Consider the following 28,000-nt stretch of genomic DNA (forward strand, 5'->3'; position numbering starts at 1 on the left):
ATGCTTGTTGCTGCCAGATGGGCTGGTTTGAGTATTTCTGTAACTGCTGATCTCCTGGGATTTTCACGCACAACAGTCTCTAGAATTTACTTTGAATGGTTCCAAAAACAAAAAACTTCCAGTGAGCGGCAGTTCTGTGGACGGAAATGCCTTGTTGATGAGAGAGGTCAACAGAGAATGGCCAGACTGGTTCGAACTGACAAAGTCTATGGTAACTCAGATAACTGCTCTGTACAATTGTGGTGAGAAGAATAGGATCTCAGAATGCTATTCTGAGATGCGGGTTGGCGCTGTTTTGGCGGTACGAGGGGGACCTACACAATATTAGGCAGGTGGTTTTAATGTTGTGGCTGATCGGTGTATGAGCAAGTGCGTAAAATCAGATTGTTGCCAGCCTCTCTTTCTCTCTGCTGATCCAAGTGAAACAGTACTCGGAGCCTGGTATTTCAGCAGTTCTGTGGCCATACTTGGCCGGCGTCTCTGACTCACGGGGTCTTATGTCTCACTCGGCCACCCCCTCCTCCCCTTCTTCACTGATCATCTGTCTGGCTTAGCTGCTAGCCTGCTTCCAAGCACACATGGAAGGAGAGCTGGTCTGCCTTTAACCACCCAGTCAGGCCACAGGCTATCAGAGAACAGTTGGGCTGAAAAGATTCCTGGGAAGGCAAACTGCAGGGCCTCAGTCTTGCAAGCAGTCTCTCATTCCTGTCACAATGTAACACTTGGTCCCTTTGTCTCTATATTTTATAACATTTCTTTTGGTTTAATAAAATATTCAGACCCCTTCATTTTTTCCACATTTTGTTACGTTGCAGCCTTATGTAAAAATGTTTTTTATTTATTTATTTTTTTTACATCAATCTACACTCCATACCCCGTAAAGACAAAGCAAAAGCCAGATTTTTGATAACTTTAAAGCAAATTTATTAAAAAGAAAAAAAAGAATTCAGACCCTTTGCTATGACACTTGAAATATAGCTCAGGTGCATCCCATTTTTCTGGATCATCTTTGAGATGTTTCTACACTTTGATTGGAGTCCACCTGTGGCACATTCAATTGATTGGACATGATTTGGAAACGCACACACCTGTCTAGATAAGGTCTCACAGCTGAAAATGCATATCAGAGCAAAAACCAAGCCATGAGGACAAAGGAAATGCCTGAAGAGCTCAGAAACAGGATTGTGTCGAGGCACAGGTCTGGGGAAGGCTACAAAACATTTCGGCTGCATTGAAGGTTCCCAAGAGCACAGTGGCCTCCATAATTCTTAAATGGAAGTAATTTGGAACAACCAGGACTCTTTCTAGAGATGGCCGCCTGGCCAAACTGAGCAACTGGGGGAGAAGGGCCTTAGAAAGAGAGGTGACCAAGAACCCAGTGGCCACTCTGGTTGAGCTCCAGAGATCATGTGTGGAGATGGGAGAAACTTGTAGAAGGACAACCATCACTGCATCACTCCACCGATCTGGGCTTTATGGCAGAGTGGCCAGACGGAAACCTCTCCTTAGTGCAAGACACATGAAAGCCTGCTTGGAATTTGCAACTAAAGGACTCTCAGACTATGAGAAACAAGATTCTCTGGTCTGATGAAACAAATATTGAACTGTTTGGCCTCAATTCTAAGCATCATGTCTGTAGGAAACCAAGCACCGCTCATCACCTGTGCAATACCATTCCAACAGTGAAGCATGGTGGGGGTAGCATCATGCTGTGGGGGTATTTTTCAGCCTCAGGGACTGGGGGATTGGTCAGGGTTGAAAGAAAGCTGAATGCAGCAAAATACAGAGATATCCTTAATGAAAACCTGGTCCAGAGCGCTCAGGACCTCAGACTGGGCTGAAAGTTTACCTTCCAGCAGGACAATGACCCTAAGCACACAGCCAAGACAACACAAGTGTGGCTTTGGGACAACTCTGTGAATGTCCTTGAGTGGCCCAGCCAGAGCCCGGACTTGAACCCAATCGAACATCTCTGGAGAGACCTGAAAATGGCTGACCACCGACGGTCCCCATGCAACCTGTCAGACCTTGAGAGGATCTGCAAAGAAGAATGGCAGAAAATCCCCAAATCCAGGTGTGCAAAGCTGGTCACATCATACCCAAAAAGACTTGAGGCTGTAATTGCTGCCAAAGGTGCTTCAACTAAGTACTGAGTTAAGTGTCTGAATACTTATGTCAATGTGATATTTCAGTTTTTTCTTTTGAATACATTTTCAAAGTTATCAAAAATCAGTTTTTTGCTTTGTCATAATGGGGTATGGACTGTAGATTGATGTGAATTTTTTTTTTTTTAAAGCATTTTAGCATAAGGCTGCAACATAACAAAATGTGAAAAAAAAAATAAAATAAAAAATTAAGGGGTCTGAATACTTTATGAATGCACTGTATATTTCCTGTTCATTGTCTCCATTTTCTCCAGTCTCCAGTTTATATGTTATTGTTAAAAATAAATTTCTCTGCGGAGAACATTAACTGGATTTTTTACTTTGGGAACCCTACTGTTGTGCTCTACTGATAGTGAAAGCAAAGAGGTGAAAGGAAAATATTTTGATAGAGAAAGACAAAGGGATTGTGACACATTGCATGTCAGATTCAAACCTATTTTCCTTTGTGATCATCAGCGCGCAACACGGTGTATTTGGTGCTTAACACTAGGGAGTTTTTGATGGTTAGATTACCATCTAAGAAAAAAAAAATGACTGTTAACCTGTTTAACGATTATTTGCAAATTTCCTTTTTATGTAACAGCACTGCTGCAAAAAGTCATATCATATCACAATTGAACGTTTTAGTAGACATGTTTCTTAGGGATATATGGATGCTTAGCACAGCCTTACAATAGGAAAACTGATAAATATACCACAAATAAATAGGAAGAGACGCTTCAACAAAGGGCACATCAGCGCTCCCCGGGCGCAGAATGTAGCGATTCAATGTAACCGGAATGCTTGGAGTCATAGGGTGATTCTCGCTCTGCATTTGAAGTATTTCACGGCATCCAACTGTTTCTTTATTCTAAAGCAGTTCATTAAAGCAACCCATTGTCTGTCAGACACCCTACCATAAAGAATCAGCAACAGGCTCTATAAAAATACAATACTTTAATCTGTCCACACCTCACAAATAAACCTCTAGTCTATGCATAATAACAGGAACATTGTTTATAGCAGGTGATTTAAAGTCTGATAATGAATAAAATGGAAATTTATTGTTGAATGCTTTGAATTTGTACACAAGCAATGCTTTAAATAAAGCATTTACCACAATGATTGTAACTAGACACAAAAGTACTGCACTGTCAGCACGCTTAAACTTTCATAGAAGTTGCATTTCTCAACTTATCTCTTTAAAAGCACCACAGATAAAAATATTAAGCTCAAAATTTGGTTGTTGGATGACTAGTGGAACATCCTGTCCCATTTGTAGGATGTGTACCTTTATATGAATTCTGTCTGCATGTTTTACAGCCATTGTCTTCATGAACCCTCAGTCATTCAAATGCTCCCAAACAGCCAATTTAAGTCACTGGGTGGTGGTTATGAGCCTGGTAGATCGAATTCCTCTGTTAAATTTTGGAGTTCGAGTGTAGCCCTAGTTTCACATGGAATGAAAGTTCACATTCAGTCTGTATTCCGCTGTCATGATGAATTGAGTCAGCCCATAAAATAGAGGTAACGTTGTAATGACTGATCCAAACCCTATTGCGTTATCGCAACGGCTTTGAAACGATGTGTTATGAAAAGCACTATACATATGAACATGATTTGACTGACTTCACATTAAAAATAAACACATTATTTAAAAAAATAAACTAATAATGTGTTGAAGACATGTTTTAGGAAAGAAATTAAATGTACTCAAACCTGCTCAGGACACAATTATTTTTGCATCACAATTGCTGTTGTGTATATAAGATTGTAAGGTGTGTTAATTTGTAAAATATTTTGTAACGTGGTTCAGTAATTCTGTAGCAGATAACTTACCAAATGTAAGCTAACTGAAAAACACACAGAGCAATAACTGTTTAATTTCATGATCTATAGCTGTGGTAATATACTATTATGTGTAACAAATAATTTAAAATGTTGTATTTACAAAGTTATATTGACATACATCATAAAAGGATTTTGTAGGATTTCTACTCAGGCAGTGAATATAGTACTCAATAAAGGTTCTATGAGCCAGTGGAATCGCTATAACGTCAGATGCAGACAAATTTTCACGGGCGGACTAATTTCATCACAACACCGCAATACCTGGCCAAGCACCATGCGGACACCGTCCGTAACCATAGTAACAGCTGAAAAACCAGTCTGTCACAAACACAAAGATTTCACATTTAGGCTTATACTGAAAAACCTTTTATATTATATTATATATTTCTATATTATATATGTTATAGTTTTGCCACGTGTAAATAAACATTTCATTTCGGACAAATTAACTGTGACATCTTTTATCGCAGTTAATAGTGAAACTGTTTAATGACGACATCTCTACTAACCACTATGCCACAGCTCAGATGCATTCTCTCTCTATCATCCTCCTTGTAGACTGAACTTCAAGTGGCACATGAAGTCAGCAGTATGTAAATTCTGTCATATTCAGTGATTAATTACTCTTGTCAGCTACTCCCAGGAACCACAGTATCACTTTATTAAACAAATATTTACACATTGTCTTTCTGCATATTTGAGATCTCATTATATGTTCAGATCGAGGCAACCAAATGATTTGCCTTACCTAAAGAACTCATTGTTTGTTTTGCCCCAAAAGACCAAAGAATTCTTTGCTAACTGAAACCCCCACAAATGCAGACAAGGAATATCTGTGCAATTCAAACATTAGTTCATTGTGTTGAGTTAAGAGAGACTGCATGTAGAGTCCATTAGTTAAAGAGCAGCATTTTCTAAAGAAGTGCCTCTATTGTACGGTGCATTGCATAAACACCAGTGCAGCTTCAAGCAGACATTTATATAAGAGCATATCTAAACAGTATTTTACTGTTTTTTTTTTTTTTTTTGCTGAATGGATTAAGAAAAAAACATCATGGCAGGCTTGTTCAGATCCTCTCTGGAGCAGCGATGCTATGGTGACTTTCTTGTCGCTCATGAGGAGGTCTTGTACTGCAGAACAAAGAGTCTGTGGTTTGAACCATCCGAAAACTTAACAACATACTCTAGCTAATGGACACTAAGTGGATTGTACTGTTTCAGCCCATAATGAAATTAAAAGAATGGTTTGACTTGCCAAATAGATGTTGTTGTTTTTTTTTTCTTTTTTTTTTGTGACAGACTCTTGAAATTGTAGGGTACTTTTGCAATTGCATTTTTCTTCAAGGGCTCCAAAGAGAGATACTGTATGGCTTATGGGTTCGGTTGCCATCATGACATTTTGAAAAATCACGAAAGGTGAGCATTTTTATCTCGAACGGCTTTTTGTTTTACATTTCAAGCAAGTGACATACAGCTCCCATGGTGCTGCTTTCTTTCTTTCAATGAATGCCTTTTTTTATCCGCTACGCTGTCAGAGATTATTGTGCATCAGTCTTTATATAAAAAAAATATAAAAAAATCTCATCAGAACCTTTCCCAGTTTATGAGTCATTGGCATCTATGCTGCACGGATTGCATAAACCTTTTATATAATGGAGTATTGTTGAACAGTGGGCCTGAAGAGGATTGAAATGTCATGGGGGAAGAGCATAGTATCAAATATTTATTGTAAGCTTTTCTAAAGTTTTCCTGTAAAAAGCAGAAGTATCTCACAGGTCAGGCAGAGGCAAGCATTCGTTGTCTGCCGTGACAGTTGGAGCATTACAGAGAGGGCTTTTTTGAGTGAAGAGATTACCTTAGTCATCATAGCTGGTTTGCCGCAGAAAATATCGCTTCTAGTTGTCTTAGAAAGTGGGGTTTATGTCAGAAGATATCTGTTGTATCTATGGCACTGATTTAAATTTTCAAACATGCCTATATTGCCAAAAAATCCTATCTAGGTATGCAGCTCACTTGGTTTTGAGGCACAATCATAGTCTCGTCTCAATTTTCACTGATTTGTTTATCTAAAGGATTGTGTGTGTGTGTGTGTTGTGTAGTAACATATTAATGCATGGGATCTTTGATACACTCATGCGCCACAGTTCCCTCAGGAGGAAAACCTCAATTCATCTCCACTGTTTATCATTTTTGAGTTGAGATCTGTGCAACATCAAAAGACTGTCATGCCAGTTAACACAGCTCGCAGGATGGCTCTGGGCAAAATGGGGGTAGTTCTGGCTAGGGGCTGGCATTTTTCTGTGCATCAGTGGGATTCGTTTTCTCTAATGATGACTCTCTTTCTTTCTCGCTGTGCTGATGGACTGCCATGCAAAGAGAGCCAAGAACACATGCAATCACTTCAGACAACAAGTCTAAGAGAATGCTTTCATGCAAACATCTAGAGATCACACCGAATGTGTGCGTGTATGAAGCTGTTAGCGTGTGTGAGAGCGGATGAGAAAGAGAGAGGAAAGTCTCGAGTAAATATTTATTTTAATCTTGCAATTTAAACAAATCGATCTTAAGCACGTACGATGAATTTATTGACAGATTCATAAAAGCACTTGAAAGACTTATACGACTGAATCTGTAAGTTTTTGTGCCAAAGGCAAAGATTAATATAACCCAGTGAACTTCTTTGGTAAATTCACAGTTTGTGACCTGTTTCAGAAAGAAAAGTACAATCAGAGCGCACGTTTATAAAGTTTAACAAAAACTAGTCTTAAAGAGCTCAACCCATGTGGAAAAACAAAAACCAAAGGCTGAATTTTGTGTCGAGGCACTACGTGGGTACATTGACATACTGTCATATTACATTTTGGTGATTATATTATTTTACAGACTAGCTCACAGTTCTTTCTTTTTGAATTATCTTTTGATGGAGATGTTGAGTGAGCTGGTGTGGCCTCTGCTGTAGATATGATGTCAAAGACGATCACACATCTATCTTAGACGCTGATATTTTGGGGCTGAGCTTGGCTTAAAGTTATCCACTTAAATTCAACATGACATAGCAGTTGCAATCCATTTTGCTTCTTTAATGTCACATAGCCTATTTCTGAGTGAAACAGAATATTCAGCTACACAACAATATAGAGCGTGACTTGATTTTATCCATCAGGAATTGATTGGATCATGAAAAGTGGGTGTTCCACAAAAACTGTGAAACATAGCCTGCACTAGGGATGTGCGGAACAACTAATTTCACCGACGTTTAAACGAAAATTTTGGAGTCGACTAGTCAACTAGTCTGAAAAGAAACCAACCTTCAGAAAACATAAAAAAAAAAAAAAAAAATGTTTATGTGACCCATTTAAAATACTTAATATAATCCAAATCTGATGATAAATTCTGCTGAAAAAGGGGCATTTATCTGTGACGTACTCACCTTTGCATTGTCATCATTGTACATTAGAGAACATGACACACATTCACCTTTAGCGAATACAGGTTTATTTATTGAAAACAATTGAATGAATAATGCAGGACCAATATCGCAACCCTAATAGTCTGTTCTAAATGGAATTCACCAAGTAGAAGTTACTTAACATATTAAAACAGTCAGGACATTATTGAAAATAATTAACAGGTAGGCTAAGGCAAATCTACGAGAGAATGAAAAAATACGCTGAAAAATGTGCAGTCGTGCATTAGCCATTGATCTAATATGACAGCTGTTCTGTAAAGAACTTTTAACCAATAACAGTTATGATGTAAAAAAATTAACTATAGATAGAAGAAAATTGGCCTATGATGTAGCCTACAATAAACCTAATGTATTCTAAACATGACGTGTTGTGCACACAGAATAAAAGAGAGTTTAACCGTTAAGCAGTCGGCACCTCGTTGAAAATAGCCTTCATAATCAGCAGAATAAAAAATGGCATTCCTTGCCTAAAACAGTAATTTTCTAGGCTACTTACTCAAAAGCATAATTTTTTTGATAAGCAAAATTAACATGTCGACATGGTCCGGTGAAAGACAGGACTTGACTCACCTGAGGCGACTATCCTGCGCTTGAAAAATCCTGCTCGGCGGGAAAATAACTTACAAGCACGCACAGATTTAAAGAAGACTCAAATGTGAAAACATCCGACTTTCAAGCCAGCATTTCGGAAATCCACTTGCCGCACCACCACCGAAGTGATTTCATAGCTACTTTGCTGAGTTTTCTTGTCTAGTGAGAGGACATTTTTCTGTGTGCAAGAGAGAGAGGGAAGAAGCATGTGCAGCCTGAGGTGAAATTAAACTTTGTATCTGCTCCATCCTCTTTTTTAAATAATATTTGTATTATTAATTATACTTGAAATCTGTAACATTAATATGACAGTAATTTAAGTGCAGTCTCTGTAAAAATATAAAGCCAAATGTAAATGTGGACAAATTTTGTACAGTTTAATGCGGAAAAACTTTAACCAACTAGTAATTCCAGTGTCAACTAGCAGCATCAGAACCGTTTAGTCGACTAGTCTCACACATCCCTTGCCAGCATACACTTGCCAGCTAAAGGTGAAGTTCACATTTGAGAGCATCTTGACATCTGAACGGTAGCGCTTCTTTATCAAATTGAACATTATTTGCTATTATTGCCATAACCTTTGTATTAAATTAGTACACTAACTTCCTGTGTGAACTATGTGCAAGATTTTAGAAAGCCTGCATTATGAAAGTAGGGTAAAATAATGCCTAAATTGCAATTTGGCTGTTGGTTAACATTATTTTCCAGCCTCTGTGACATAAGCAATAAAGGATTGTTGTTTTAGAGGTGGGGGGAGTTATTACATTTTGATGAAAGATTACAAGGTCAGAAAAATAATATTAACCAATGCTACTGCAGCCAACATGCTAACATGTTACCTCCCCCTCTCAAATCAGTCAAACTCCAGTGAAAAAATAAAGTCCTGTCATATTACAAAGGTTAAATGAGTTGTGAATACCATTTCATGTTGTCGTTAGATTATGTTAATGGTAACATAAAAAACTCTCTTACACCTATCACTAGATTTCAAAAGGTTGACCACTATAGTTAAACCTTGAACTTTTTCAATGACACTGTCTTTCAATTATTGAATTGTTCAGCTGATACTCTGGCAAAGGCATTTGGACTAAAGTGATTGCAAGGAGTTCCATCACTTCTATTATAGACACCAAAATCCCTGATTAGCCTCAATTAACATGAGCAAATGTTCACCCACCCAGCGCTGTGGTCTCCCTACATGAAATGGATCTAACTGTTCAGAGAGGGTCATCGCTTTATCCTTGAGAAACTGAGAATCCATTCATTGGCTTGGCTTGGAAACCTGACTGACGCAAATGGATCACTGGGAATATGAGTGTCCCTGCAGTAATTATGGTGAAGAGAATAGTGATACTTCTCTTGTTTCATTACAAGTTGTTTTTTTTCTCCTCTTTTGTCCTTTTCTTATTGCCTGTCATATTCACATACTCACAACCTGTGCTTGCTATACATCAGTCATGACATTTACCATGTGCTGAAGAATAAACTTCAAAAAGTCACGTCACACCTTACATGCAATCAAAGGGCAGTTTTAAGTGAGGCTGGTCGCACTTTTTCTGGTTGATCTTTTCTGCTCATGACTTTATACTTTTGTGGATTTCAACCCCCACACCCCCAAAAAATAAATAAAAAATTAGCTAGGGCTGAAAAAAAAAGATATAATGGATGATCAAAGAGTAGACAGTGATTAAAAAACAAGAACCATATTGAAGTTTCCACCATGGCTTTTGCAGCATGGCCCCCAAGGGATCTTCTCTTGTCAAAGTCATTTTGTGTAGTTCGCCCCCTCTCCCAGCCCTCGACCTTGATAAAATCCCTGATTGATTGTGAGTGATTGTCTATTGTGTGCTTGGTCTTCAATAGACATTCTAATTATCTCTGTATTGGTGTATTGGTCTTAAAGTCCTAGTGAAATTGCTTCACAAGTGCACTGTCCGGTGTTGACATATTTCAGCCTTTAATATATGTCACAGCCATGGACATGATTTGCTACGTGCTATCGCTAGTCAGAGACAGGTGTTATTGCGGGGTGGGCATTCTCGCATTTGATTGGACAAAATGAATCGGTGCTACTCGAATAAAAATTTGTTTGAATTTAGGCCTTGTTCAGACTGCCACAAAAAATTCGATTTTTTTGCATATCCAGATTGTATCCAAATGAGTTTTTGATAGTCTGGACAGCAAAAAATGAAATCGGATTTTTCCGAATCTGATTCATACCACATCGGGAGGTGGTTTCAAATGCGATTGACATCTGATTTTTTCAGATGCATCTCAGTCCGGACGCTCTGGCTGCTCAAATCGGATTTCAAATGGTCTTTTGCGTCACTCTTAACGCGACACACAACGATAACGTCAAAAATCGGTAACTACAGCACGGAACATCACAGTATTTACCAGTCTCCTCCGTTGCTGAGTTTTTCTTGTGCGACGGAGGAGTTCTGCACCGCGAATGGACAGGGCGCTTGTTTGGAGGGTGAGATGATGCATCTCCATTTTTCCCGCATCTGTTTTGAAAGCATCATCACGTGGGTACACCTACGTCGTTACCAAAGCAACCCATGCAGATAGGTTGGTTATGTCTGAACGTGCAAATCTGATTTGATCACTTGCAATTAATAGTGCTAACAGTCTGCCTGAAAAGATCTGATTTGAGAAAAAATCAGATTTGCCTGCAGTCTAAACATAGCCTTAGTCATCGTTTAGGAATACACTGGCAAATAGATGGCTTCAAAGTTAACAGACATGAACTAAAAGCCACAAAAGTTTGATTTTGATTTCATGGGGTCTTTAAAGGGTGTTCACTGCTGTGACAAAGTGACCTGTCAGTCATTCATTTTAATGAGAGCTTGTTTGTGTGTGTGTGTGTGTGTGTGTGTGTGTACATATATATATATATATATATATATATATATATATATATATATATATATATATATATATATATATATATATATATATATGTTTTTTGTTATTGCCCCCCTTTTCTCCTGTGCTATTATGACTACTGTGCAAGCCCGTCAGAGGTTGATCCTGGGAGAGTTTGGATGTGGTGATGGCATTTTGGAGGTGAGAAGTGGTTTCCCTCACCTTAACGGCAATGACACCAGGTGCAAGGAGATCGGAAGATCGTCTCTGCTGGCATTGGTCTGTCCAGGGAATATAGCACGGTCAGGGGAGAGTTGCTGGACGGAACGTGCAGTCATTAGCAGAGATTAACCACCCAGTGCCTGCCTGCTCAGCAGTATCAGAGAGTCGCCCATCAAACAAACAGTATATGAACATCCATGTCACATACGCACACTTAAATCCTAGCTTCTGGTAGCTCTACATTTCAGAGATGCAGAGTCTGATACAGTGATAATGATTAGAATGATAAGAGACAAAGCTAATTTAGTCTCGGTGAACACTGGCAGAGTTCAACTTCATTGGTTTCATTGAGTGTATTGATATATATATATATATATATATATATATATATATATATATATATATATATATATATATAGGTCATATGCTCAGAATAATCTATTTTTTTGCCACACAGTCCTTTGATTTTCATTATTTCACTGTGCTTCAAGTTTTTCTTTAGAACAGCACATCCTTGTATCCCAGAAATGTACATATGTGTCAGCTAAGGACAGACAGAAAGTGCTCATGTTACACATATATTTACCATAAGCTCTTGCCTTTAGAACATATTCACACATATAGAATAGTATATAAAGTATATCCCCTATGAGGAACTATTCACCTAACCAGTGACACTGTTTGTTACACTTCGTTTAGTCACACGAAACTTGGTCATTTTTAATCACATCCGTGACTTTTTTATTTATTTTTGCAGGTGTTAAGTTTCCTGATCCAAACATGACATCAGTTTTCTGAATGACAACAAGAGTTCTGACATAGTCACATGTTTAAGAATGTCAGTCATTGACATAGATATAGTGGAGAGATCAAACATGTTTCAGTGTGCAAATGTGACTTTTGATCTTTTTTTGTGAGCTGATAAATGGTGAAATCTTTCAGATTTATCCAGTTGCCAATATAAATAGATAATATTTCTCCCAGGCTGTACGAGATTTTATGTAGAATCATAAAATTTTTCTCCTTTAGAATCATCCACAGCCAGCCCTATTCTTGTATTCTGTTCTCTTATTATATTGTGCATAATGAAATGCTTAAATATGGATGGAAAAGTTCTCTAGTTCATGCCTTTGTAAGATTCCTCATATTTCAGTCTACCCTCTGGGGCTCTTTTTTTGTTGTTGACATGTACATATGTATCATTTTCCTGAAATAGTACTCCTATCCTGATCATCCCAACATGTGAGGAATGTGTTACGAAATAATTTTTCCCCGTGTGTAACATCACCTTAAGATATGAATTAAAAAGTAAGTTAACAAGGTGTGAAAAGTTTGTTATGAGCAAATGCAGGCAGCCTAATGCGCTGTTCCATCTGCGCTCGCACACGCTCCCTCTCCAAGCCTCATTTTCAGGCAATTTTACACGCGCATCTCTTTGCTAGATCTTATTAATTATATCTCATTAGTTGCCTTGGAAACAGAGGTGAGGGAATGAAGAGTGGAGAGAGGAAATGGAGAGACTTAACAAGCGAAAGAATGAGAAGATGAGAGAAAGGAAGCAAGAAAAAAGTGTGAACTTGGAGAGGAATTGAGAATGTGGCGTTGTCAGATTAGCATCAGGAGACATTAACAGCAGTGGAGCTGCCAGGGCTGGACTCTTAACCCTGGGCTGCTGGAGAGGAAGATAAGCACAAGCTCACAAAGGCCGTTGGGGTAGCGGCAGACACCAGCATGCCTCCTCCCCTTCCAGGCCAGAGCTGCTACATCTGCAGGTACACAGCCACCCTTGAGAGCACAAGAACAAAAGCACCAGCTCTCTACCATCCTCTTTTCCCCTGTGTTGCCAACGCTTCTCACAAATGAACCTTAAAGTCCTCCCACCAGCCCTCAACTGCAACACAACACTACATGGAGGCAACTGAGTTCTTTTGTCTTTGTACATTTGTGGTCAGTTCAGTCTATCCATTTGTATTTCAAAGATCTACAGTGCACACCTAATGTGGATCTGTCTGTTTTACGGCTTCTTCCTTCTTCGGTGTGTTATCGAGTGGTGATTCATAGTTATGTAAGCTGGGAAGGTTTGAGCTCCTTATCAGTGGAGGCCAAAAAAAGGGAAGACTGGTGCTGCTTGTTTAAAATAAGCTAAAAGAATGGAAGGAATAGAAAGTGAGTGAGATTTTGGAAGAGCAGGTTGGAATCTTCTGAGAAATGGCCCTGGTTGTAAATATAATAAACATGCTGCGAGAATACACAGGAGATTGACTTGTGTGGTTGTTTAGTCTCCAGCAGACAGGAATATAACAAGGGGAAGGATCAGAGCAGATGCTTGTCCCAGTGGCTCCTTTTTTCCCTTTTCCACTCTCTGTCTTTCACTTTCTCTTCCCCACCCTGTCTAGCTTTTTCTCTCATGTCTCTGCCTGGCTGCTATTGGTCATCTGAAGGGGTCTGAAAAACAGGAAGTTGAGGAGCAGGATGTAGGGAGTGCACTCTGCCCACGGCTTGTTCTGGGACGTTGAGCCTTAATGGCGGCTGTACACAGGAAGTGACACTGTCATGTTGGTGCCCGAGATTCTGGACGCAGCCTGAACTTTGAAATATAATGACTTTTTCTTCCTTTTCAAGTGCCGTCACTTGGCTTCACCTTACATCTAAAGAATATTTCAAGTAAGGTAGGGAGTGTATTATTTTAAATGTTGATATTGAGTTCATGTTGGCAGATGAATTTTAATCCATAAGTGAAGTGCCAGCTATTCCAAAAAGTAATTGATGTAATTCAGATATACAGTATGTGTATAAGTGATTGGATTAAACCAGGACTCAACAATGAGGATTTTTTTTTTGGCCCGGTAGATTTTTACTTGCTCCTTTTTTAGTGGCATCACCACAAAAAATCTATTTTTAGTGTGAAGACGGACAGCGGAAATTTTCTATGTAAACTTTCCTCACAATAATTAATAATAATAAAAATAATACATCTGAAAAAATTTTTTTTATGTTTTGAATTTGCTGGAAATTGTGTGTGTGTGTGTGTGTGTGTGTATGTGTATATAATGTACAGGTGCATCTCAATAAATTAGAATGTCGTGGAAAAGTTCATTTATTTCAGTAATTCAACTCAAATTGTGAAACTCGTGTATTAAATAAATTCAGTGCACACAGACTGAAGTAGTTTAAGTCTTTGGTTCTTTTAATTGTGATGATTTTGGCTTACATTTAACAAAAACCCACCAATTCACTATCTCAAAAAATTAGAATATGGTGACATGCCAATCAGCTAATCAACTCAAAACACCTGCAAAGGTTTCCTGAGCCTTCAAAATGGTCTCTCAGTTTGGTTCACTAGGCTACACAATCATGGGGAAGACTGCTGATCTGACAGTTGTCCAGAAGACAATCATTGACACCCTTCACAAGGAGGGTAAGCCACAAACATTCATTGTCAAAGAAGCTGGCTGTTCACAGAGTGCTGTATCCAAACATGTTAACAAAAAGTTAAGTGGAAGGAAAAAGTGTGGAAGAAAAAGATGCACAACCAACCGAGAGAACCGCAGCCTTATGATTGTCAAGCAAAATCGATTCAAGAATTTGGGTGAACTTCACAAGAAATGGACTGAGGCTGGGGTCAAGGCATCAAGAGCCACCACACACAGACATGTCAAGGAATTTGGCTACAGTTGTCGTATTCCTCTTGTCAAGCCACTCCTGAACCACAGACAACATCAGAGGCGTCTTACCTGGGCTAAGGAGAAGAAGAACTGGACTGTTGCCCAGTGTTCCAAAGTCCTCTTTTCAGATGAGAGCAAGTTTTGTATTTCATTTGGAAACCAAGGTCCTAGAGTCTGGAGGAAGGGTGGAGAAGCTCATAGCCCAAGTTGCTTGAAGTCCAGTGTTAAGTTTCCACAGTCTGTGATGATTTGGGGTGCAATGTCATCTGCTGGTGTTGGTCCATTGTGTTTTTTGAAAACCAAAGTCACTGCACCCATTTACCAAGAAATTTTGGAGCACTTCAGGCTTCCTTCTGCTGACCAGCTTTTTAAAGATGCTGATTTCATTTTCCAGCAGGATTTGGCACCTGCCCACACTGCCAAAAGCACCAAAAGTTGGTTAAATGACCATGGTGTTGGTGTGCTTGACTGGCCAGCAAACTCACCAGACCTGAACCCCATAGAGAATCTATGGGGTATTGTCAAGAGGAAAATGAGAAACAAGAGACCAAAAAATGCAGATGAGCCGAAGGCCACTGTCAAAGAAACCTGGGCTTCCATACCACCTCAGCAGTGCCACAAACTGATCACCTCCATGCCACGCCGAATTGAGGCAGTAATTAAAGCAAAAGGAGCCCCTACCAAGTATTGAGTACATATACAGTAAATGAACATACTTTCCAGAAGGCCAACAATTCACAAAAAAATTTTTTTTTATTGGTCTTATGATGTATTCTGATTTTTTGAGATAGTGAATTGGTGGGTTTTTGTTAAATGTGAGCCAAAATCATCACAATTAAAAGAACCAAAGACTTAAACTACTTCAGTCTGTGTGCATTGAATTTATTTAATACACGAGTTTCACAATTTGAGTTGAATTACTGAAATAAATGAACTTTTCCACGACATTCTAATTTATTGAGACGCACCTGTATATATATATATATATACACACACATACACACACACACACACACACACACACACACACAGTATAATTAGTTTATTGTTTTATTTCCAGCCCATTGTAATGGATGCTTCTAGGATTACCACAAGTCATTCGTGCAATTTTGAAAAAAATTTATCAGCTAGGAAGCTTTACCTTGGTGATACATTTACTGTTAATTGGCGGAATTGACCCTTCTCTAATCAATTTTTAAACAATTAAAAATATATATTTTTTTTAAATTATTAGCTAATAACTTAATGTTAAATTAATTTAAGGATTGATTTAGGTCATGTAAAAGGGGATAGTAAAAAAAAGTTCACAGCATCATAGTGAGTGTGTTATAGACACGATATGAGCAGTTCAGTTGACTTACACCAGTGTTCTCAGTGTGTAATCTAGGGCTGTCAAATCGATTACTCGATTTAATTTGATTACTCGATTAAAAAAATTCCTCAATTACAAAATTGCAGAAATCGTCAAATCGGAAATAAGGCAGAAGTCCACGGACAAGGGTCCGAACACGTAATGACAAGAGGGGGCCAACTGTGTGAGAGCACTTCACTTTAGATTTGAAATACAATTTTATTAGCATGGCCTGTTTTCCCTTTGAGTTCTAAACTGAAATGGGTAGATTGCGTTTAACTAGTTAAAGAAAAAGTAGATTTTGCATTTAAAAAAAGTAGTAGCCAATCTCTTTCAGCTTGAATTATATACATTTTTTTAAATTATAGACCTGCTTTGGGTGTCTGCTGGCTTTAGATGTTGTTTGCACAATTGTTTTGTTGTTGTTATTGAATCATAGAGTGCATCAAAACTACGTGACTTCACCTTGACAACTTTATGCTATCTAAGTTATTAAAAAAAAACAATGGCTATGCAGATGACCTACAGTTACATTTGTCATTGAATCCCAATGATCTGTCTAGTTTAAATGTTCTTCAAGTGTGTATAGCAGATATAAAAAATTGGATGGCATGTCATTTTCTGCAGTTAAATTCTGATAAAACAGAAAAAAGTCAGCACTTAATCAAGTGGTCCCAAACATTCAACAGGTGGTGAGAAATTTGGGCATCTATTTTGACACAAATATAAATTTTGAATATCATGTCAGGGAGTTCGTTTTTTTAGTTTTTTATCAGTTGAATATTTCCAAGGTGAGATATGTTTTTAGTCTTAGGGATACAGAGAAGCTTATTCATGCTTTTATTTTGTCTCGCCTTGATTATTGTAATGCCCTGTTTTCAACTTTAAATCAACACACTTTAGCATGACTACAATCAGTGCAAAATGCTGCAGCTAGACTGTTGACACAGACTAGGGGCTGGTTGCATAACATTTTTTAGACTAATCTTACTACTTAGTCGTCTAAAATTTTGGTCTTAACTTTTTCAGTCAGATGCATAAAAACTTAGATCGGTCTAATTTAAGACCAAAATGTAAGACAGCACAGCACACCCCTAACCTCTGTTTACATTCTATGTTGCCATGGAAAATAACTGTCAGCTGATCCAGCAGGGGCTTCAGTTGAGACTTTGTAGAAGACATTGACTTCTACGATGGTAACAAAATACCTTGTGTTTTTTTATTATCTGGGTTAAAATCACTAAATGTGTTCATTAGAATACATTTTGAAGCATTTTTTCCTCTAATAAGCAAATATTTTCAGCGAACAAAAACTGCATTTAGTGTTCTCAGTCGGCCATCTTAATTTTCCCACAATACAATGCGAATTAGACTGTCTTACTAAAGACAACTGTGAGCTTGTTTTATGCAACAGGCTTTCTATGGCATCTTTAGCTAGTCAGACTAATTGTTAGACAAAGTCTTAAGTTAATGGCTATGTTTATGCAACCGGCCCTAGTCTTTTAAGCATATTATTGCAGTTGAAGTGAGTGGAAGGACTCTTTGCATTGGTTACCAATTCATTTTAGAGTTGATTTTAAGATTTCATTGATCACATATAAGGCATTACATGGTTTGGCGGCAGATTATTTAGCAGAACTTTTAAGACCTTACGAAACAGTTAGACCTCTTAGATCATGTCATAAACTGTTAGCAAAATCCAGATACAAAACAAAAGGTGATAGAGCTTTTGTAGTGAATGCCCCACGATTATGGAACAGCCTGCCCTGGGATATTAGATCTGCTGAATCTGTGTCTGTATTTAAGTCTCATTTAAAACTCATTAGTATAACCCTTGCTTTTAAACTTTGTAAATGTTTTTGTGAGGCACTTTGTGCTTGTTTTACTAATTGTGTTTTATATTTTGTGAAGCACTTTGTGCTAAATTGCTAAAAGGTGATATATAAATAAAGTTATTATTAAAGTTATTATTAAGTAATTTTTCAGATTATTTGATTAATCGTCAGAATAATCATTACATTACTCAATTGCCAAAATAATCAATAGTGACAGCCCTAGTGTAATTGCTTTGAATGATGCTTTTCTCTTTTCAGGTGACTGTGATAATCGTTTGCCTCAGTTCTGATTCACAGTCTCCACAATTTTTAATCACATTACTGTGTAATTTAACAATTTCAAAATGCACTTCAAAAAGCAATGTCACTCTTTAGTCCAGCCCACGTAAGAATAATATCCTTTCAGTTTATTACAAATCTTACAAACAAAACTTCCATTCATTCTTATGGTAAGTAATAAGTAATTAATATTTTTGAGCCTTATACCGGTATATACAGTATATGCAGTTTTCCATGTTCAGCTCGATTTGTTAATATGTTTTCAGTACAGTTAAGGAAACCCCAATTTATATGGTTATGGGATAAGAGGAGCACTCTCCAAAATGATGGATTTGTGTAAAAGTGAGGTAGTAAATGTTTGGCGGGCAGATGAGGGAAGGTAGTGTGTGAGTGTGTATATGTGTGTGGTAATTATAGTTGCAGTAGGGCATGTTTTATTGAGTGTGAAAAGGCCTGACCCCAGCACCAGCCCTCCCACTCTCACAATGGCACGTTCCAAAGGGGGGAGAGAGAGAGAGAGAGAGAGAGAGAGAGTGAGTGAGAGAGAGAGAGGCCTACTTACAAACACAAGACCTGTTTTTCTCACACACTTACACACCCACTCACACATGCACACACACACACACACACACACACACACACACACACACACACTGCAATCATTTACATTTATATAGAACCTCTCATCATGGGATCACCTCAGTTACAATACACAATCCTCCCTAGTAGCGCAAAGGACATGGGAGTTAACTTGTTTATAAGACAAGGGAGTGTCAGCATGTCAGGTGGGGCCTCAAATCTTCACATCTTCAGCTGCATGAGATAAATGCATGTTTCATATCTCACATAGAAAACAAACCTACATTACATTACACAAGAAAACGTTCCTAGAAGTTTTTTCTCTGATCCACATTGGTGTGTGTGTGTGAATGTGTTTGCGCATGTATGTGCACCTGTGTCATGAGTGAATGACCTATGCACAGTGGGTTCAGGGTCAGCTCAGTGAGCACATGGACATGTCTCACTAGAGATCTGCTTGGTATGCACATTCTGTGGGTCATGTACTCCTATTGATTTTCATGTCAGGCCCCTGCAGCCTCTCCTATAGAGACATATTCACTGCTTATTGATCATAGTGACTTCAAATGTTTGGTAAGCACTTTTAAAAATGCTGGACTGGTTTAAATCAAAGATACTGTTGACCAAGTGCACTGAATCAAGCACCGCATGTGGTATGCATTATTGCAAAGGCAGTATTGCATATTTTACTGAACCACTGTATATACTGTAAACTCTGACATGTGGCATAATTTGTGGCATCAACAGTAGTTTTTTTAATGTTCACTTAGTTTTAAAATTTTCTGCCGCTTATTGTCTGGGTTAGTAGCATGCTATGAAAGATAGTATAATATTCAGGAGCCATGATGTAGTCGATGGTGGTCTTGGACTGCTGGCTCTGCTGCTCATGTCCTGGAGCACTAGAGTGGTCCAACAGGCTCTTGATACCACCCACTGCCAACAAGCCACACTGCATTCACCCTACTTTTCTTTTTTAGAGAGGAGAGCCTTACCCATTCTCATGTCCACTTGCGGTTTCTTTGTGATTTTACCTTTTGAATTCATGTTAGAGCTCTCTTGTTTCAAGGTAAAGTTGATCACAGTTACATGCCACTTCAATGATTGATTGGTAAATTAAGGTAAACAGATATTTCTTGTCTGCATGGAGCCCCTGTTTATTCTCCATTATTTGAAATAAAGGTGGAGTTAACGTGGTTGAGAGATGGATTGTCATATTTAAGCAGCAGTTAATATATCATTACCTTTGTGATTGATAGCATTAAATGGTCATGCTTTTATAGAAATTGTGTTCTGAAAAACCAACCTCCATATTTGTTTGAAAACTAAAAAAAACCTAGTGCTGGTTTGACACATTTTGCTAGGTCACTGTGAAGGCCAAAAAATACTTAACACAAGTATGTGAACGCAGACGGTTCTATCTACACAAGCTTGATTTTGTGTGTAGTTGCATTGCAAGATGTGTCAGACTAGTTCATAACACAACGCAAATGTGTGTTGCATTCTCAACATTGCCACAAGGGCCGCTTTAGTGAACATTATTGTGAGCTGTCCGTTTCTACGGTGAGTATTCTCTTCAAGTCAACTACTGTCAAGGTGGAGCAACAGTTCAAAGAGAACATAGCCGATCAATTATGGTAAAGTCAGTGTATTTATAGTAAATTATCTGAATAATAGTGCTGCACAATTAATCGAAAAACTAATCGCGATTGCGATTACGGCTGTCACGATTATGCAATCCTGAAAACTGTTGATTATTCAATTTAAGTCTACTTTTGCGTTAATTGTTTCTATTTAGAACGTGTTTTTGCAGCGGTTGAGTTTCTAACCAATCCCAGACGTGTGCGTTGAGCAATGAAATGACAATGGCCAATCAGAAATGCAGTCTACAGTCCAATCAGTCATGACTATCAATCCTTATGTGCAAGTTTTAAATAGTCTGACGGCTTGCTTACAGTATGTTTAATCTCTATTTGCGATGGCACATGAAAATTAGTGCTAAAGAAACATCATATGACACTCGAAAAGAAGATGTCGAACAAAGGTGAGCAATTTTGAATTCTTTTCAATTTGTTGCATGTCGCGCCATTTTATTTACCATAGGTAAAAACTAAAACGATCCTGACCGTTATAATCAAGGTACAGACAGGGTTGAAATAACAGATTTATTGTGTTGTTTAAACAGTTATATTAATTATGTGAGTGCAGAACTCTGTGTCGTTGAGCTCGTGCTGAACTGCAGTGCTCAAACAGTGAGTGACAGCTTCAGTCATTATAATTGGAGAGTTTGAATATTGTTGCATTGCTCAATTTTTGCGTACAATTTATTAAAAAAGAATAACAGTTGTATTTATGTATTAAACAGCTATAAAGTGGCTTGATTTGAAGTCAGCTTGTTTTGGATGTTTTGGAATCCAATGTCATATTTCATGGACCATCTTCTTTGCTATCACGTCTGCTCAGATAAATACCTATTTGACCTACAACTGCTGTTGGTAGATTTAATAATTTTAACGAATCACACAAACTAACAAACTGGCTGATTTTACCTTTCAAAGTGCAACCACTGTGACAGATTTGAGGCCAAATATGATCTAACTACGATCTTATGTGAACAAGATCACAATACGGGATTTTAAATGCAGTAAGTAACTTCAGTCTAAATCGTCTGTTCAGTTTGACTGTTGATTACATCAAATATTATTATTTACTGTATGTGGGCCAATAATTTAAGCAGTAAAAACACATATTGCACATATTTTTATGCCACATTTTTCAGTCTTTGGAAGTGCTAAATGTGTGACAATGTGAATACATCTACATGATACATGACACACAGGCATATTGACTGAAATTAAAAATGGCTTTGTCAATAGTTCAAAAAGAACCTAGAAATATATACTTTAAACCATATATATACATATAATATCCTTTAGTAACATTAACAAACATCATTACAGTATGTAATGCTTAAAAGAAACTGCAGCGCAGCCCATAACCTGCTGTTCTGTAGAACCCTGAAGAGCGGTTGCCTGCTTAGTGACGTCACAGTAATTTCATCAAATAATTGTCACAAATAATCGTGATTACAATGTCAAGGCCAATATTCGACAATTATGATTTTTGTCATTATCCTGCAGCCCTACTGAATAATCACAAATCCAGGTTAATGGCTCAGACTAGGGCTGTCACGATTATGAAATTTGGCTGACGATTAATTATCTGTTGTAGGGCTGTGACGATTAATTGTCACGTTAAGGGCTTTCAAGATTAATTGTCAAATAAATTGTCATATTTTTAAGGTGTGCTTTTTTCTGCATGTGTGCTTCATACACCTTAAGAACAAGAAGTCATTTTTACATATTTAACTTCAAATATATAAATCAAATAATAAAATAGGGATAAACTATGATTACCTTTTAAGGCTTTAAAAACATATAAATTACATGAAAAATAATGTTTTAAATATTAAAATATTTCTAAATACTTTAGGTCAACTTTAGTTTTGGTCAGTTTTACATTTACACTTGTTTTTTGAACTCATATATTATGAAAAAATTATATATATATTTATATCAACTTTTGTTTTATATTATACAATATTAAAATATTTATTTCCTAATGTCTTCACTTTCATGTGTTATTTTAATGCTCTGATTAATCCCAGACTCACAAGCCCCTTGTTTGTCATGAAGCAAAACCTTTCAGATTTAGTTTCATCATTTTATCACTCCACAGAAAAAGAGTAAGCATGCGTCTCCTCCTCTTTGTCACTGGGTGTCATTAACACAGCATGTATAAACCAGAAACATTTGCCGTTACACGATCATTGAAAATGAAACCGGAGCAATCTGTGTTCACTATCAAAGTTTATACTTGAAAGTTTGGCACAAGCCTCTGCTGACAGCACGCATAACAGAGCGGATCACGCGCTCTTCCGGAGTTGCTGGTTGACCTCCGCGGTGCGCCTCATTGACACTCGGACACGGAGTCCAACTGATTGACATACAGATGCGCCGTTCATGTGATTTATACGTTATATTTGCTTATAATTCCCTTATTTGGTCTTATAAATGCCCATTATAAATGAGTAAAGAAAACACTATATCTATTAGATACACCCAGATGCATCCTTTCAGTCAAATATGATGGTAATAGATAGGCCATGTGCAATATATATTATTAACCATGAGATAATAGGAGAACAACTGTTCACTATAAACCAGAATGCACTAGACATCCGACAGTCTAAGAACAGTTAGTTAGTTACTGCTCTGTTTTTAACATCTCTACATACAGTACATTATAATCTTTTCTTACTCAACCTGACCTTGACTATGGGGGAGTTGCATATTGGATACATACTGTGAGAGTTTTCATAAAATTTTTGTCTAAAGCTGTCCAAAGTTTTTTAAGGAGGTATGGATGGATTCTGTATAATGGCTTTTCAAGTTTAGTCCGAGTGAAATCTAGGACCAAATGACATCCTTTCTCCTGTGCCTCCCTACAAGACACTACCATTCCACCTGGGTGGCAGAACATCTCAGGAAAACGCATAGAGACTCACAACCAACCAAACACATCGGCACTGTAATAGAGTCCTGTTATGGCTTGCGTGACACAAGTCATTCAGAGCTTCACCCAGGATGTCTGCTATGCAGGACCGCAGCTTGTCTATGTCTGTTAACTTGACAGAAATGTCATGACACAATGCATTACGCTTCTGGACCTGCAGTCTCCGAGACGGCCATGACAGCTCACAAATGCGATTTAGCCTGGATACGTGTAATTATGTCCTGCTATGTTTGGATAAGAAGAACAGGATTGTTATATGCACACAAACACAGATAAAGCCCTCAACTTCAACCATGTACATTTTCAATCAATGATCTTGTAAGCTTCGGATGGCTAGTCCCAATGTTTTCATTTCAGTTTGAGTGATTAAAAAGCAATCAAAAACTGGTTGGTTTTAATCTCTAGGTTTGAAATTGTTCATCTGCAGTGAATACAGTATAATGTGCTAGTTGTGTGGGTTTGAAGCACTCAGCCAAATTCAGCATTCAATCTGATTTTAGAGCATATTTGCTGGGGTTGGATATTAGTGCATTCTATACATAATCCCCCTGTCGATCCATATTTTAGCAACTCTCCACATACAGTAGTTTTACCGCAACATAAATCACCCCACAACATGCATTATTCTCATTGTTTTACAGTATTTCAAAGGCAGATGTAGTTTTCAAAACATATTTCCGAGATAAGGGTTTGAATATGCCCAGCACTCGAAGTAGACAATACGTGTATGTCGTGAGGGTGAACCGTGAAGGAAGAGCAGAGCATTTTTCCTTCCTGCTGGGGGACATGGTGGCTGAGAAAGGACAGTGTCACTCTTACAGGCCAGCAGTGATGCGTTATAAGGAAATGTCTCATTTTTCCTGCCTGTTGTCAGAGTTTCCTACTGTGGACAGACAGCGTGATCTCACTACTAATAGAGACCTGCAGACACCTAAACACTCGTTACTCTTTAGCCAGTAATTATAGTATTTATTTCCTGTGGGTCACTCGCAGCCTCCTGGTCATCAAGTTCCACATGTGGTGTGAGTTGCTGTCTTTTTTGCTGGCATCGTATGGCTACAAAGTTTGTCGTGCTCTTTCTGGCTCTCTGGAGGGGAGAGTTTCTGCCCTCCCTCAGTGTCTCTCAGATGTGAGATGTGGTTACATAGGCATTTTCTATTTACGTGTTCATCTGTATCCATGCTGGATGGAGATGATGAATGCTTCCTCTGAGAGGGAGCTGGCTCTTTGTGGGCAGGTTAGCAGGGGGAGATAGGGACAGAAGAGACAGAGGGGGTGACTCATGAGCTCCCGGGGGCAAACTGTGCTCTGAACACTTTTGGCTTGGCTTCCACGCTCTCTCTCACGTGTGAATTGCCTCATCTGGCCCAGAGGATTTAAACTAATGTCAGCTCAAGTCTGGGTGCACTCTTAATCATCTTAGGAGCAAGAGCTGGCAGCAACCTGGGTTACGAAAGGGAGAATGAGGCCTGCTTACTGTCTCCTGAGACATAGTGCAGAGGCAGGGTGTGTGTGTCTTGTGTCCTAGGTTGTGTCAGAGAGAGATGCAGACTGAGAGATATGTGGGAAGGAGGGAAACAGATTAAGAAAACAGGACGAGATGACCGAAGAGACATTATGCACTGCTTGCATTCTGAAACCAGACAGATGACTTAATGAGCTGCTTATTGGTGTCATATAGACTTATCTGCTAAAGCTTGCTTTACTTTAAGCCTGAAGTCAGCAGTAAAGGCCAAAGTATACTTCGCGCGGACTCGCAGACTTTTCTCAACTCACGGACGCGGCATCGTCTGTGCGCATCGTCTGCACATGCGCCAGCCACTGACTCTACTAAAAGAGTATCACAAAGAAGTTGTAGCAGGCATGCGTCAAAAACGTTCGTATTAGCTCACGGTCAGAAGTGTAAACTCACAAAGGCGCGAGCCGATCCGGAACACGCAAAGTCTAAGCATGCCTGGGCCTTAACCCACAATCATCTTTAATTATTAGTCTAGTCACTTTCATTCTGTTAACTGTCTATTACAGAGTCATTAATCATCTTTAAACATATATGTAGCTATGATCCCATTTACACCTGGTATTAAGATGCGTTTTTGGTGATAGATAAAAACTGGGTCTAAAACTTTTTGTGATCGGATCACAAAAACCACATACAAATGTGGTCAAAAACGCATGTAACCGCAACACATTTGAGGTGTAAACGCTAATCCGTCCTGTATGCGTCCCGGCAACAGCGAAACGCCACCCCTAACCTGTCAATCAGCTGCTGTGCTAAAACAAGAGTTTTACCTTTGTCGGTTACGAGAGGCTTTAAAAGGAAAATTTTGAAAATTGGAAAATTGCTAATAAAGTGGATATAAACACAAACACGAGAACTTCACGGATCTTCTTCAGTAAATCAACATGCACGGACTCTTATGAAAAGCACAAACATCTGAAGCTCTGGTTAATATGGGTAATTCATTAAAATAATGAAAATTCTGCTCGAAATGTTGCATTTGTGATTACATTTCAGCTGTATCAGGGAGAAATAGCATGCCATTTTTTTTGCACTTTCTTTGTCTTTTCTGATTTTGTTGTGGTTTATTATCATGCAGTAACACACTGATATACTGTAGTGATTGATGTATGTCATCATGAAACAGAGAACCTCCCCTCCAAATCCAATTAGAAGTGGTGACAGGAGACGCATTTAAGCGACCAGGTGTAAACAGTGATGTGTCTCACCTCAGAGCGTGCTGCAGCAAAACTTTCATTTTTCTCAACATATGGTCGCATGATGGAGTGTCACTTTCTCAAACCCTTGCGTTTTTTCTTCTATGTCTTTGTGCGCATCATCCTAACAGAAAGCAATGGATCTGCTGTGTTCTCTGATGCAGCGTAAACTCTAGTGTGTTGATGCATGTAGTCGTGGCCTTGCGGTTAGGACATATGTTCACGTGAGAGAAATGGGTTCGGATCCGGCCTCCATCGTGTTTATATCCATTCAACCCTGCATTTCCTGTCATTCGTCATGTTTTTTATCAATTCAAATAGCAAAAATCCCCTCAAAAATTGTGAGCTGTTTTAGTTTTTGAGGCTGATAATGAATGTCACGAGTGTGAGTGTGCTGATCTCCAGCTGTTGAAGAGAAGCAGGTGGGAAGAAAATAAATCATTGTGGTTCTCAGTCTTGTATCCTTCCTGCATGTATCAGGCAGTGGAACACAACACATTATGTTACTTTCATCTGCATCAGACCTCCTCCTTTTTTCACATTTTTAACATGCTTTTTTTTTTCTTTTTGTCTCTGTCTGTCTCTTGCATCCTCTGTCTTTCTATTCTCTCTTTCTCTCACTCTTCCTCTTTTTTCCCACAGATCGTGGTTTGGACACCTCAGGAGAAAGACACTCAAAGAAAGAGAACGAGAAAGAAAGACTCGAGAAGGAAGAGTGGACTATAATGTGCTAGGGGAGTGTAAGGATACAAACTCTGGTGTTTTTCTGATATTCTCGGGGTGTCAGAGAGACCAAGTAGGACGCAAAGATGGGACGGAAGAAGATACAGATCACACGGATCATGGATGAGAGGAACCGGCAGGTCAGTAGCTTTCCTACAGGGGCTTATTAAAGGGACAGTTCACACAAAAATGAAAATTCTGTCATCATTTCTCACCCTCACATTGTTCAAATCCTGTATGACTTTGTTCTGTGGAACACATAAGGAGATGCTAGGCAGAATGTTAGCCTTAGTCACCATTCATGTTCATTGTATGGAAAAAAGATGCAATGAAATTGAATGGTGACTGAGGCTGTCATTCTGCATAATATCTCCTTTTGTGTTCCACGGAAGAAAGTCATACGGGTTTTGGAACAACATTTTTATTACAGAATTGTAATTTTTTGGTGAACTATTCCTTTTAAAGGCTACGTCTCAAAACGTAAAGAGCTAGCCTCCTTAGTCAGCATTTTTTAGCAATAAGGGCACGTCTGGAACATTTGAACCCCAATGTTCTTGTCAAGGTAGGCAGCTTACTTGGTATTAAGGGTAATTTGATACATTAAGAGACCTGTACCTTCCAGCAAATGTCCAGCAAATGCCCAACTACAGTTATGAATTTTTTTTCATAAATATTTGATTTTCAGAACTATGTTGTGTTTCTGATTTCAATAAAATATGTCTGTAACATTATGCCACAAATGCTGTCAACTGAGCTCAACTAATGAACTATTATATTTCTTTAAGGAAGGACTTTTTGAGTGATGAATGCTAGATGCTGTAGAATTTGAATCCCTTAATGATTTCACAGACCATGGCAAACACTATGGGCTTTAAAGACTATTTGATTGTTGCTTTGCTTGGGCCATCTGTTCATTGGCTAAACATGTTGTCCCAGCATTCTTGGATAGAGACACTCTAAAAGCCATAAAAAGGGACCGGGACACATATCCAGCCATATTTACAGACGCTGTTCCCACACACCACCCTGCAATTTTAGTCCGGATAAGGTGATGAGGCAATCAGAGCTGGTGCGAGCCAGTCAGTGGCAGCAACACAGAGCAAGGGGTGTCTGGGGTGAACTTTGGGGACTATGGC

The 28,000-nt window shown here is 38.5% G+C and overlaps 1 protein-coding gene across 8 annotated transcripts in view; it reads left to right on the top strand.

Moving 5' to 3' along the window:
* Window positions 1-28,000, top strand: part of LOC127417141 (myocyte-specific enhancer factor 2A-like) — a 130,777-nt gene that overhangs the window by 11,593 nt on the left and 91,184 nt on the right. For all 8 annotated transcript variants that reach the window (XM_051656865.1, XM_051656858.1, XM_051656860.1 and 5 more), the window contains one exon: window positions 26,784-27,004. In XM_051656865.1, coding sequence (XP_051512825.1) covers window positions 26,951-27,004 — 54 coding nt within the window. In that variant the 5' untranslated portion in view covers window positions 26,784-26,950. The remainder of the gene's footprint in view (window positions 1-26,783; window positions 27,005-28,000) is intronic.

The sequence above is a fragment of the Myxocyprinus asiaticus genome, chromosome 26 (assembly GCF_019703515.2).
Source record: "Myxocyprinus asiaticus isolate MX2 ecotype Aquarium Trade chromosome 26, UBuf_Myxa_2, whole genome shotgun sequence".
NCBI classification, from domain to species: Eukaryota; Metazoa; Chordata; class Actinopteri; order Cypriniformes; family Catostomidae; genus Myxocyprinus; species Myxocyprinus asiaticus.